This window comes from Rattus norvegicus, chromosome 8 (assembly GCF_021556685.1).
Source record: "Rattus norvegicus strain SHRSP/BbbUtx chromosome 8, alternate assembly SHRSP_T2T, whole genome shotgun sequence".
In the NCBI taxonomy this organism is placed as follows: domain Eukaryota; kingdom Metazoa; phylum Chordata; class Mammalia; order Rodentia; family Muridae; genus Rattus; species Rattus norvegicus.
This window is the reverse complement of record NC_141541.1, coordinates 118,478,825-118,491,870: the sequence shown is the minus strand read 5'-3', so window position 1 is coordinate 118,491,870 and position 13,046 is coordinate 118,478,825. Positions and strand designations below refer to the sequence as shown.

Sequence of the window (13,046 nt, the reverse complement as noted above, 5' to 3'; positions counted from 1 at the left end):
AGAAAAGGGACCAGAGCATGGAGAAAACCAGTAGAATCCCTGATATCCCAGCCAGCTGGAGAGGAGGAGGCTGAAAAGGGGCCTTGGAGCTCTGACATTCTAGGCCCCTCTCGGTCCACGAGGCCCCAGGCCCAGGCTGCTGAGAGCAGAGGGGCCTACTGGGGCGGTCTGGCCTGTAGGCACTCACACGCTCCACATTCCAGCCGTGCTCTGTCAGCATTTGGTCAAACCCAAATGTGTGTGGCTTTGGGAGGGTGGGGAACAAATAACCCCCAAACTTGAGTGAGGGTGGGGCGGGAGCTATTTGAAAGGACTTGGAGGGAACCCCAGGAGCCACTTCTGTGTAAGGTCATGAGTTCAAGGCCCATGAGTTCTCTAAGGTGAATGAGTGGGTCAGCTCTCCCAAAGTGGGGCTGCATCTGTCCCCAAGCAGGCGTACTTGGGCTTCCTCTCCACAAACCCCTACCACCACCACCCAAGGCCTTGGGACCAACAGCCCAGCATAGCAGCCTGTCTTCCAAAGCACCCATTATGCAACAGGAAGGACTGACAGGCTGCCGCCAGTTCCCTTTGGCTCCTCCCCTCCCCCTCAGTTTCGTACATCCCTTTGTTTGGGCCCTTTTCACTCCACACCCTGACTTTTCTCCTTCATCAGCTTTCTGTGGTGACCGCTTTGAGCCCCCACCGTCCCATTTTCACACAGGCAGCTGAGCCCTTTCCCTCTGTGGCCCTGGGAGAAGGTTCACAGCATGCCTGGCTTCTTCGAGACCCCCAACTTCATTCTGCTTCCGCCTGAATTCTGGCCTTCCAGCACCTCTGCTCCATGTGACTATGTGACCTAATCCACGGCCCCCTGGTGACCATCTCTGGGGATGGTGTCTGAAAAAGAGAGCACAGGATGTGGAAGGTTGCCAAGAGCCATGGGTGGCCCTGAAGGACATCAGAGCCATCACAAGCCAGCTTCTCGAACTTTCTGTCCTTTGGATTCCAGCCCCTAAACATGTGAGTTCCAACGGCCCATTGGGCTCTTGGCTTTTCACTGTCGTTGGACCTCCTGAGCTCAGTCCCACAGCTTCAAGGGGACCATCTGGCACTGTCTGGAGCCCTGATGCTGAACCCTGCCCTTGGCCAGTCAGTCCTCTGGTTCAGCCTGAATCGGGGACTGCAGAGACAACTACTCCTGCCACCTAAGAACTCAGAGTCCCAGCTCAGACCAGATGAGGGACATGAGGCAGGACAAGCCCAGACCCGACCCCAGACTTAGGGTGCATATAACCTGACACTGGAGGCCTGGAAGGAGCTAGACTAATGGGAAGACATCCCCTGCCCCATCCTTTTATAGCCCTCTCTACCAGCAGCAGGGACACAGGCTGGACCACCCTGCTTGAAGCGGGAGCTGGGACCAGTGTTTATGCAACTGTGGGGAGGCCACAGCCTAGCTGGCACTGCTGCCGGCCCAGCACCAGTGCTGATTCAGCAGAGACCCCCAGCACGTCCACCCTCAGTCACACCCACAGATCCACAGACAAGCAGTCACACACAGAGACAGACATACATGCACACATGCACAGATAAATGGGCACACATATGCCCACACGTTCTAACATACAACATGCATCAGGATGCCCTTACAGATATACACACACTGTATCCACACACATGCAAGCACACATACATACACACATGCGTGCGCACGAGCTGCACACAAATGGGCATATCAAAATGTGCACACAGTCCCCACAGATGCTGAACCAAGTAAAGGGTCATCTCAGCAGCTGAGTGCCACCTTCCATGGGCTGGAGTCTTAGACCAAATACAAAAGAGAAGGAGAATGGAACACTGGCATTCAACTCTCTGCTTCTTGTCTGTGGATACGACGTGACTAGTCACCTCATAACAATGACTCCACACCTCCTCCACCCTGGTGGACTGTACTTTCAAAACTGTAAGCCAAAATAAACCCTTTCTTTATTAAGTTACATTTGTCAGGTAGCTTCACACAGCAGCAAGAATGGCAGCAGCTAATACACTACCCAAATCAGATTTATCCTCCCCAGGACCCACCTTCTACAGGCCTAGTGTGACCCTGCCTGTGGGGCGAGGGCTGCTGTGTCATGGACAAACCCATGAGATGCTCTCTCCCTCCCACCACCAGGTCAAGGAAAGCACTCCGACATGCAAATGGGGGGGTGTCTTTAAGGGAGATCTAGAGGTACCAGATGAGGGGCAGGCACTCTTGGAATGAGACACATGCACTCCCTGACTGGCATACGGTAACCTGGCAACAGGGCTACTTCTTGCCCAGAATTGACTAAAAGAAGTACATTTCCTCCTCAAGACTGCTCCCCAAGGTGGATCTCACCAGCAGGAAAATGTCAAGGCCACCAAGCCGAGTCTCGTACAGGAATATCCATGTACCAGAACTCTCTTTTCTTGTAAGACTAAGTCAGGTAAGATGACACAGGTCTGTAATGACAGCACTGAGGAGACCAAGACAGGAGGATTAACACAAGTTTGAGGGCAGTCAGGACTAATGAGTCTTGACTTTTAAAAAAAAAATTATATATTTTATTTTTTATTTTTTATTTTATTTTATTTTTTAAAGATTTATTCATTTATTATATATAAGTACACTGTAGCTGTCTTCACACACACCAGAAGAGGACATCAGATCTCATTACAGATGGCTGTGAGCCACCATGTGGTTGCTGGGATTTGTTCTGGAAGAACGGTCAATGCTCTTAACCGCTGAGCCATCTCTCCTGCCCGTATTTTTATTTTTATGTGCATCGGTGTTTTGTCTGCATGTATGTCTGTGTGAGGGTGTCAGATCTCGAATTTACATACAGTTGTGAGCCGCCATGTGGGTGCTGGGAATTGAACTCAGGTTCTTGGGAAGCACAACTAGTGCTCTTAACAGCTGAGCCATCTCTCCAACCCCAAGTCTTGATTTTAAAATAGGAGAGAAAAGACCGAGGGATTCAGTTGAATGGTTCTTGCCTCGCAAACGTGTGGCCCTGGGTTTGATCCTCAGAGCTGCGGTAATTTTGTATATGTTTTGATGCCAGTTTGTTCGTCCGTCTATATTTCAATCGTTCCCAGCTTGGACTACTTGTGAACACTGCTGCCCAAAAGGTGGATATAGATTATATATTTGAGATCCCGTCCTTAATTTAAGGAAGTATATCCTGACAACTGGAACTGTGCCAAGCGATAGCTCAGGTTTTTAGCGTTTGCATGCGTGCGCATGTGCAAGCACATATGCATATGTGTAACCTTCAGGCCCCCTATTTTGTTTGCCAAAATGGCTGCGTCATTTTATCCTCCCACCAATACACAAGGCTCTCATCTCTCCCCACCCTCACTAGCACATTATTTTCTATTGAAAGGATGGCTGTTGTAGTTTATCGTTTGTTTGATTGCTCTGGTTTGATTTGGTTTTTTTTAGTCATTTTTTTAAAGATGATTTCACTATGCCTCAACTTCCCAGCAATCCTCCTGCCTCAACCTTCTGAATGCTAGAGTTACAGGTTTGATTTGCCCTACCCTCATAGTGATATCCTGGCACAAATAGATAGATAGATGGATGGATGGATGGATGGATGGATGGATGGATGGATGGATGGATGGATGGGCGGGCGGGCGGACAGATGGACAGACAGACATACAGACAGATCGTGTGAATGATGGGTTTGGAGAGAGCGTGAAGAGCTGTTACTGTTACTGCATAAAATGAGTATTCTATCTCCAGCACTCACTTGGCAGCTTACAACCAGCTATGACTCCAGGCTCAGGGGATCTGATGTCCTCCCTCTTTTGGCCTCCATGGGTCCCAGGCATACACACAGTGCACATATATACATACAGGTGAGGCACTCATACACCCAAAATAAAAAGAAATGCATCTTTTAAAATGTGTATACTATTCCATGGTATAACAGATGCCAAGCACAGTGGTGGGGTGGTAGGGGAGTTCCATTCTCAGTACCATTTGGCTGGCTGATGGGCTATTTGGATATCTTCAATTTTTTAGGTCACATCTGTTTATATATGTATCACAACACATGTGCAGGGGTCAGAGGACACCTTTCAGGAGTTAGTTGTTTCTGTCCTTCCATCCTGTGGGTCCCAGGGATCAAACCCAGGTCATCAGGCTTGGCAGCAAGCCTCTTTCCCTACCGAGCCCTCTCACTGGCCCCAATGGATGTCTCTCTTAAATTTTAGTTTAATGTTTATTTCAGTCCTGGAGATTGACGCTTGGGCCTTGAGGAAGCACTCTACCACTGAGCTCCATCCGCAGGCCACCTGTCTCCTGCGTGCTGGGATAAAGGCGTGCGCCACCACTCCTGCTTGTGTCTGTCTTCTTTATAGATGTTTGCTTAGGTCTCTTGCCCAATTTTTAATCAGATTGTTTCCCGGGGAGTGATTTATAGGAGTTCTTTACATACCCTGAATATTAGCTCCTGTCCTTCAAGTCTTTGTCACGCTCTTACCCTCACATGTAATCCCTCATTATTTACAAGTCAACCAGCTCCCAACTCCCTCCTGCCCTCCAGTCACCATGCTCCCAAGTTTGCTCGTATGCGTGTGTGTTCACATGCATTTGTGTGCATACACACACACACACACACACACACACACACACACACACACACACAGACTTCTAGCTCTTTCCAGCTTTCAGCGCATCCCCTGGCTCCCTTGTTATCTGACCCTCTGCAGTCTGGCATCTGTCTGCTTTGTGTGGGCTCCACAAACAGAGCCCTGCTCTGCTCTCTCCAGCTCTATGTCCCTAGTGCCTGGATCAGAGCCTGACACACAGCAGGTGCTTAGTGTAAGGTTAAATGGTTTAACACCCTGGAAGGCTAAAATCGGAAGCAGCAACAGACTTCTGTGGCACACTGATACTCTCTTTCTCTCTCTCTCTCTCTCTCTCTCTCTCTCTCTCTCTCTCTCTCTCTCTGTCTCACACACACACACACACACACACACATATGCTTACACATGTATCCATATAACCTCACAATCCTTACACACTCAGACCCCACCCTTGCCACACTAACACTCCCAGGTAGCCTGGTTCACACAGGTCTTTGAGCTTACCCTAGAACACCCACATTCACACCTTGTATGCAGACACACACACATAATGGGCCATGGAAATGAACCTTGATAGGACTATCCTGAGCTCCTGGGTACCTCTGGGCCTGTGGGCTCTCCTAGCCCTGTATAGCCCAATCTCCCTCTGACCCCTTCATTCGTAGTCTCCAGGCCTTGCACCTCTCCGTGAGGTGTTGCTTCAACTCCCCTCCAATAAAGGCCATCTTCTCTAGAAGCCTCTTCTTGTGTCTATGGAGCCTTGCAGCCATGACTTCCATTGAGAAACTGGGCCAAGTGACCCACTGGTAGAAGATGTGCCACCCTAGCAAGGCAAAACACCCCAGTGTCTCCATTAAAGTCAAGCTTGTGGCTGATGCTCCTTCAATTCTGACAGCCTAGGGACAACGTGTCTTGCCCTGTCATTCATTCTTTTTTTTCTTTTTTTTTTTCTTTTTTCTTTTTTTTCGGAGCTGGGGACCGAACCCAGGGCCTTGTGCTTGCTAGGCAAGCGCTCTACCACTGAGCTAAATCCCCAACCCCCCTGTCATTCACTCTTATTGTCACTCAGGCCATGATATTCCCTGCACTGGGCCTAAGCTTAGGCTTCGGTGACATGGGTGGCTCAGGGCCAGTGGCCTGTATTTATAGTTAATTGCTCAGATGACACTGTTAGGCTCTCAGCGGTGTCCTTGTGTTGAACGAGACAGTATGGCTGCCGTCTCCCAAAGGCAGGAGTGCGGTAAGAACAAAGGAAGGGGAGCCGGGCTTCCTCTAGCTCAACGCCACCGAATGGACAGGTGAGCCAGAAAGGAGTGGAAAGAAAGAGAAGGGGCGGGGAGAGGGACAGGTGGAGAGAGAGCAGAAGGAAGGAAATCATTTATTCATAAGGCCGCAGGGTGGAGACAGAAAGGGTACCACGGGTAGGCAAGCACATCCTAGCAGGGGCCAGGGAGGACCACCGCACACGGAGTGATCTGCGACCATGTGCTGGAGTCTGGGACACTCCTTTCCTTCCCGAAGCTCCAGACATGGTGTCAGCATTATGGTTGGGAGATGGCATGTCCCCAGCTTGGCCTGCCCTGGGCTTCCTGAAGCAAAAGCAGCCTCAGGTTATGGAGGAAGGACTGGATCAGGAGAGCAGAACACCAAATGAAAGCCGGAGTTGGTGAGTGGAGATGGGGTGGGCATAGCAACAAGGTTAAAGAGTGGGGGTCTCACCTGAGAGGCTCAGCTGGCCATGATGTGCTTCACAAATGCTGAAAGGAAAGGAAGGATGGGAGGAGTCAGTGTTCAGCCAGGGGTGGAAGATCCCTACCCCCTCTGAATGGGGTCCCCGTGCCTTTTCCCCAAGAGACTCCCACCTGCTGAGTTGGGTCCCCCCCTCCCCTGGAGCTTCACCCCCACAGAGCCGAGTCCCCCTGCCTTCTCCCCAGAAGATTCCCAACCTTCATAGTTGATGCAGCCATTGGAGTCTTCTTGACCAGCCATCAGTTTCTCTACCTCGTCTTCTGTCAGCCTCTCACCTGGCAACCGGTGGGAGGTTAAGTCTCACTAAGTGAGGGGAATCTATTGAATCCTTCTGGGTGGTGAGTTTGCCATAGCAACATTGTTCTCAGGGCCGTGGTTGGCCACCACCCCTGTTTCCAAGGCCAGAGTAACCAATCATAGATCCAGAAGTACGGGACCCTGGAGACCTGAGGCCTCCACTGAGAATAGACATTTTCATGTATTTATGGTCCTCCTAGGATGACAGGGATCTCCTGAGTTTTGGTAGCAGTCTCAGAGTAGCCCTTTGAGGTCTGTAGAGGGCCCTCGGAGGAGACCTACCCTGACAGATGACTGTGGAAAGCACTGAGAGACTTCCCCCTGCTCTATCGTCTGAAACCTTCTTTCTTTTTTATTTTCTTTCTCTTTTATATTTAAGATAGGACCTCTTATATCCTGGGCTAGCCTCAAACGGGCTATATAACTAGGAGCGATCTTGGAACTTCTAATTCTCCCACCTCCATCTCCCAAACACATGCGCCACGGTGCTGAGGATCCAACCCAGGGCTTCCTGCCTGCTAGGCAAGCCACAGTTGTGCTGTTCACTGGCCAAGTCCCAGCTATGGTGGGGCTCTTCACATACATACAGGCATGTGTGCAAACCCTAAACCGGGGTAGGGTTGAACACAGCAATCGCTCAATAAATGCTCTCTGCCAGGAAAAGTCACTTGGAGGAGGTAGGTGATCAGATCCACCTGATGGTGGAGATATCAGTGAGATGTACCCAGGGCCCACAGAGAGTGAGAGTGTTTCCCCTCTTTGGCCACAGAGAATGATACACACCAGGACTATTATTCCGGGCAGACCTTCCTGTCTTGTCTCTAAAGCTGTCCCCGCCACAACTTTGTCTCTTCCAGCTTTCCTTCAGCCACCCCTAAATGGCATCTCTACCCCCTGCCACCAAGACACCTAGACTATCATTCTGTCTGTTTCCGTTTCACAGAGGAGACACGGGCCCTGTGGTCAAGTGACACAAGGGTTTCCCTAGGACATCCCAGAGGTAGAGATGGGTAGAGGAGGAGGCTGTCCTCACCCAGCGTGGCCAGCACATGACGGAGCTCTGCACCCATAACAGTTCCGTTGCCCTCCTTGTCGAAGACCCGCAGCCCCTCCACGAAGTCCTCATATGTGCCCGTGTCTTTGTTCTTGGAGATGTGCTGCAGCATGGGCAGGAATGTTTCAAAATCCATCATCTTGGAGTTGAGCTCTGCAGACAGATGGTCCCAAGTCCTGGGTTAGAGAATGGATGGGTGCAACCTTCCCCTGTGCCTAACCCTGAGGGGCCATTCCTCTCCCATGGTCCCTGAGCACTGTGATGGATGTGCTGTGTACAAACCATGACGCCACCACACCGGGAGAAACACCGGGTTTACATAGACCTTTGCCATTCTGGGCAGAGTCCAAAGTATGTTCTTCCTTTCTCTTCTCTTCTCTTCTCTTCTCTTCTCTTCTCTTCTCTTCTCTTCTCTTCTCTTCTCTTCTCTCTCGTCGTCTCCTCTCCTCTCCTCTTCTCCTCCTCTCCTCTCTCCTTCCTCTCCTTCTTTCTCTCTCCAGGATCTTACTACATAGTTTAGGCCAGCCTGACCCTTGCCATGTAGACCAGACTGGCCTCAACTACATGGCAATTCTTTTGCCTTTCTCTACTCAGTGTTGGGATTAGAGGGATATACTACATCTCTTTTATTTCTTAGACTTTGAACATACACCACCCTACACTCTTTATGTAGTGCCAGACATCAGTTTCAAGTAAGCTAAGCAAGTATTCTACCCTGACTGACTCCTTTTTTGAGACAGAGCCCCACTCTATAGCCCAGGCTAGCCTGGTTTCCGGGTCATGGTGACCCACCTACCTCACCCTCTTGATTATTGGGTTTTCGGACATTTACCACCACACCCAGGACTTGTTTCTTATAGACTTTATTCTTCCCATCCCCTGTGGACATGGCAGAACCTGTCGGAGGCCTTCTTGGGACAACAGTGAGGGAATGGACACTCTTCCTGAGTTAAAGCAGGCAGCCAAGGTGAGGGAAGTTGACAAAGATTCACAAAGGGATGCTGGGGAGGTCAGAATAGGGTAAAAAACGAGCACCCACGTTCCCTGCCTCACCCTTGCACCAGCATGGGTTCTGACTAGTACCGGGGCCCATTCCTACTGGCCAGGGTCCAGCAGACCCATCCTGATAGTCTCCTATCACCATGGTCTGATAGCCAGTGTTACATCCTCATCCCAAGAGCAGGAGGGAATCAGGAAGGAGGTCAGTGTGGTTCCCATGACATCTGATGCCCCCCACATGGCAGTCTCCCTCCCATGACATCTGATGCCCCCCACCATGGCAGTCTCCCTCCCATGACATCTGATGCCCCCCACATGGCACTCTGCCTTGGGGCTGGCGCAAATGGGCCGGATGTACTACCTTCCTGTTTGGGCTTCCCCAAGACGCGGAGCACCTCTGCCTGGGTAGGATTCTGTCCCAGAGCCCGCAGGACATCCCCACACTGCCCGTACGTGATCTTCATCTCGCCCTTAGGTGTGCGGTCAAACAGTTGGAAGGCCTCCTTGAACTCTGTGGGAAAGGACAGTGTACTCTGGATGCTCCCCAAGGGGTCCCACCCCCACTCATTTGGATTTGAGACCCCCTGGCCCACCTCTATCCCTCAGCTCGGGACCCTGCTCACCTTCAATCTGTTCAGGCGTGAACTCAATCTGCAAGGAAGACCAAAGACCAAGTAATTATGAGTCAATGTGCAGCCTAGCTCTCAGGACCCTGGCTGTGTCAGCCTGTTCTCATGGGAGGATCACAGCCTCTACCACCCAGGACCTTATGCTGTCTACTTAAGACATCCTGCTGCTGCTGCAACACATACACACACACACACACACACACACACACACACACACACACACACACACACACCCTGTCCAACCTAAAGGCTTTGGGTCTGTATGTAATCAGTTTGCAATACCAGGCAAGCCACAGTGGAGAGGGATAGGAACAAAGGCCCTAGCCCCAGTGGACTTCCCCTGACCCCATGGCTCTAGAAGGACATACTCAATGTCACAGGCTTGCCCAAGCTCACTTTGAAAGAAGAAGCAAGCATGCGGCATCAGGCCAGAGGTTGTGTCAGCACCAAAGCATGTCTGAGGATAATCAAGTATGCATGCTTGTGCACGTATGTGTGTCTGTCCCTCACAGATCCCCGTGGGGCCCTTAAGGCTGGACACTAATCCACAAAGCCCTGCCTGTACCTGCCTTTCACATTCTGCCTGTGGCCCCAAGACAGCTCCTGCCGCCTGGATAGCACAGGGATAGGGCTGTGTTGCATTCTGGGGCTACAGTGGGGCCACCCTGAGGTTAGGAGGCCTCCTGGGACCCAGTATCCCCCTCCTCATCTGATTCCAGTCTATTTTTATCATTGCAGTCACTGTCTCCAAAGTCAAGGTCATACCGGGGAAAGGAGCTGGGGGAAAAGGGTGTGACCGGTGCCTGAGAGCCCCTCCAACCTCCATAGTGCCCAGAGTGTGCAGAAGGACACCCCATCCCTGTCATCTGCTGTGAGTAGCCTTCCAGTTTGAGGCTCAACCCAGTATGGAGAGAATTACATCATTCCTGGCTCCTAGGAAGCTCTCCATAGGAAAACCCGGGGAAACAGGGCTTCCCTGGCTTCTGCCAAAGGTTTCCTGCCCTTCTGTGCTAGCTGGGGAGAAGAGGAGGGAAAAGGGGGCTTCTTCAACCCCCAGCCTCTTTTTTTTTTTTGGTTCTTTTTTTCGGAGCTGGGGACCGAACCCAGGGCCTTGCGCTTCCTAGGTAAGCGCTCTACCACTGAGCTAAATCCCCAGCCCCAACCCCAGCCTCTTTTGAGGCAAAAGTTTGTGCCAACCTAATGCCTGGTGAGATTGAACAATGCCACCATAGGTCCCAAGGTAGTTGGGGACTTACAAGGAGCCCTTAGGACTCAAGTCTGAGACTTGGGGTGACAAAGGAACAAAAAACCAACTCTGGGGTACAGCTGTCTTGCAAATGGGAGGCTTATAGTCCTATTTCACAGTTGGGGAAACTAAGGATTAGAGAAACTAAAGTGGAGTTTAGCTGGGATATGAACTGGACGGACACGGGCGGGGGCTTCTGGGTAGGACTTACGGCTAAGTGGAGGCTCCACAAGAATGGTTCAGGGGGTCAAGTGTGGTGGGGCACACCTTTAATCTTAGCACTTGGAAGACAGAGGCAGGAAGATCTTTATGAATTTAAGGCCAGCCTGGTCTACAAAGTGAGTTTCAGATCAGTCAGGATTATTAGTTAATACAGAGAAAACCTGTCTTGAACAAACAAAATGAAACAGGGGAGGGGGAGAGGCTGGGAGGAGAAGAGGGGAGGGGAACTGTGGTCAGGACATAAAATAAATAAAAATAAAAATAAAATAAAATGTGTAATATTAAAAATTAAAAAAAAAAGGAATGACTCATGGCTTGGTGGATACGTGTGGGTGGAGAGGACTGCACAGGCCCCTCAGGAGACGGTCCGAGCAGCAGTGGCCTCTGGCCAGCTGAGAACAGGACACAGGCTGCGTGCTGCTATGTGGATGCCACAGGTGGCAGGCATGGCTCTCCCTCCCAGTTTAGACTCTGGGGAAGACAACTGGGCCAGGAAAGGCTTCTGGTGCTGCTTGGTCGTGCTCCACAACCAGTTTCCTGCATGACTTTGAGAGAGAGCCTCCCTCTCCGGTCTGGTCCTCCATTTCCCAGCTAAACATGAAGCCCAGGAGGAATCTGCCAGCTCTGGACTTGGTGATCTTGGCAGCGATGACCCTCAGCCTGGGCAAGGCCTTGATTTCCCTTACTACTCCACCTAAGGATGTTTGGTATGGACTTGGGAACCCCCACAGCCAGAGAAGGAAGAGCCCTGAAGACTCCGGGATGGTTGGCTCCAGGGGTCCCTAAAGATATGAAATCCAGAGAGCAAAGTGAGTCGGTTTTCAAAATCACCCAAAAGGCATTTCCTGGTCCAGACTCTATCCTCTACGTATGTGGGCCCCTTGGCAGCCTCGGGGGAGCTGTCTGACACCATCCCTTCACCCTTGGTCCCGCAGATGTCTGAAACAAACAGGTCTTGTTTAACCTCTGCACAGAAACTGCCAGCTTCAGCTCGGGTCTAGGGCCTCACCTGCCATGGTTGGTCCCACTCTGAGACCCAGTCATTGGCTCTGTCCCTTCTACAGCTCAGCTCCCACACTCACCTTAATCTTGGAGGCATCAAACTCTGCTTCCTTAGGGCGTTCGGGCTCAGGTGCAGCCGCAGGTGCAGCCGCAGGGGCCGGAGCTGCTTTGGGGGCAGCGGTTTTGGCATCGTCCTTCTTGGGCTCTGGCTTTTTGGGGGCCATTGGAGCTGTAATCACAGAGAGGCGGGAAGAAGGAGAGAAGAGAGTGAGATAGGTGAGCCTTACTGCCACCCTGGGCTTGATCCTGCTCATATACCTCATGACCCCAGCCCCACCCCTACCATGCACAATAGGGACAGGGCCATAAAAGGGCATTGGCTCTGCTCAAGGGGCTATTTTGGGTCCTGGAGAGGGCATTGTTCAGGCCCAGGAATGGGTGGGGGAGGGGAGTGTGCTCCATTCCCCCAGTCACCTGTTGGAGAGAGGGAGGGAGAGGGAGACAGAGGCCACTGCTCAGCCTGGGCTCTGAGCACACAGACAGACAGACAGTCACACACACACACACACACACACACACACACACACACACACACACACACACACACACACAAATTCTTCTGCCAGCCTCAGACAGGTAAAGGTTAAAAAAGTGTGTACCACATGCTATGTATCATAGTTGGGGCTAGAATGACCTAAGGGCAGTCCTTGCACCTGGGTGGTCCAGGTCCCCTGATCAAGAGCAAGGGGCGTATGTGTGGATCTGTGTCCTGGCTCCTTTTAAGTAGGGGTCCTTGGCTGTGTGCACTGTGGGAGGTCTCTGGACATTGGTATGTCTCGTCTGGTTGTCTCCGTGCAGGGTGTGTGAGTGCCCGCCTGGGTCTAGGGGAAGAGACTGTTCTGTGTCTTGTCTCTGTGGGCCCATTTCCAGGTGTTCCCATTCATGTATGTCTGCTCGGGTCTGAGTGAGTGTCTGTGATGTGGCCTCTGTATATTTATGTCTGGGTGTTTGTATGTGCTAGTGTATGAGTGTCTGGATGCAGCAGGCAGCTGCAGTCCTGTCACAGGGTCCCAGGATCTCCAGGAACACCCCAAGCACACGTAGCGCTCCCTCGAGGACTGTCCTTCAGGCTAGTTCAACAGCTCCTTTTACAACTCCTAAGACTGGTGTCTCAGGTTACACACACACACACACACACACACACACACACACACACACACACACACTTCTCTCCGTCCCTCCATGTGAT

At 51.4% G+C, this 13,046-nt stretch overlaps 1 protein-coding gene across 2 annotated transcripts; it reads right to left on the bottom strand.

Annotated features, from left to right (window-relative positions):
• Positions 1-5,950: 5,950 nt before the first annotated feature.
• On the bottom strand, positions 5,951-12,085 carry Myl3 (myosin light chain 3). 2 transcript variants are annotated; one of them, NM_012606.2, is made up of 7 exons: positions 11,878-12,073; positions 9,322-9,349; positions 9,060-9,209; positions 7,679-7,852; positions 6,546-6,623; positions 6,319-6,356; positions 5,951-6,188 (listed from the first exon to the last, which is right to left on the bottom strand). In NM_012606.2, the coding sequence occupies exons 1-6, from the start codon at positions 12,019-12,021 to the stop codon at positions 6,328-6,330; spliced, it is 603 nt and encodes a 200-aa protein (NP_036738.1). In that variant the 5' UTR covers positions 12,022-12,073; the 3' UTR covers positions 5,951-6,188; positions 6,319-6,327. The 2 variants fall into 2 exon arrangements, with proteins under 2 accessions (NP_036738.1, XP_087416563.1); XM_087560437.1 differs by having other exon boundaries at positions 5,962-6,224; positions 11,878-12,085.
• Positions 12,086-13,046: the final 961 nt, after the last annotated feature.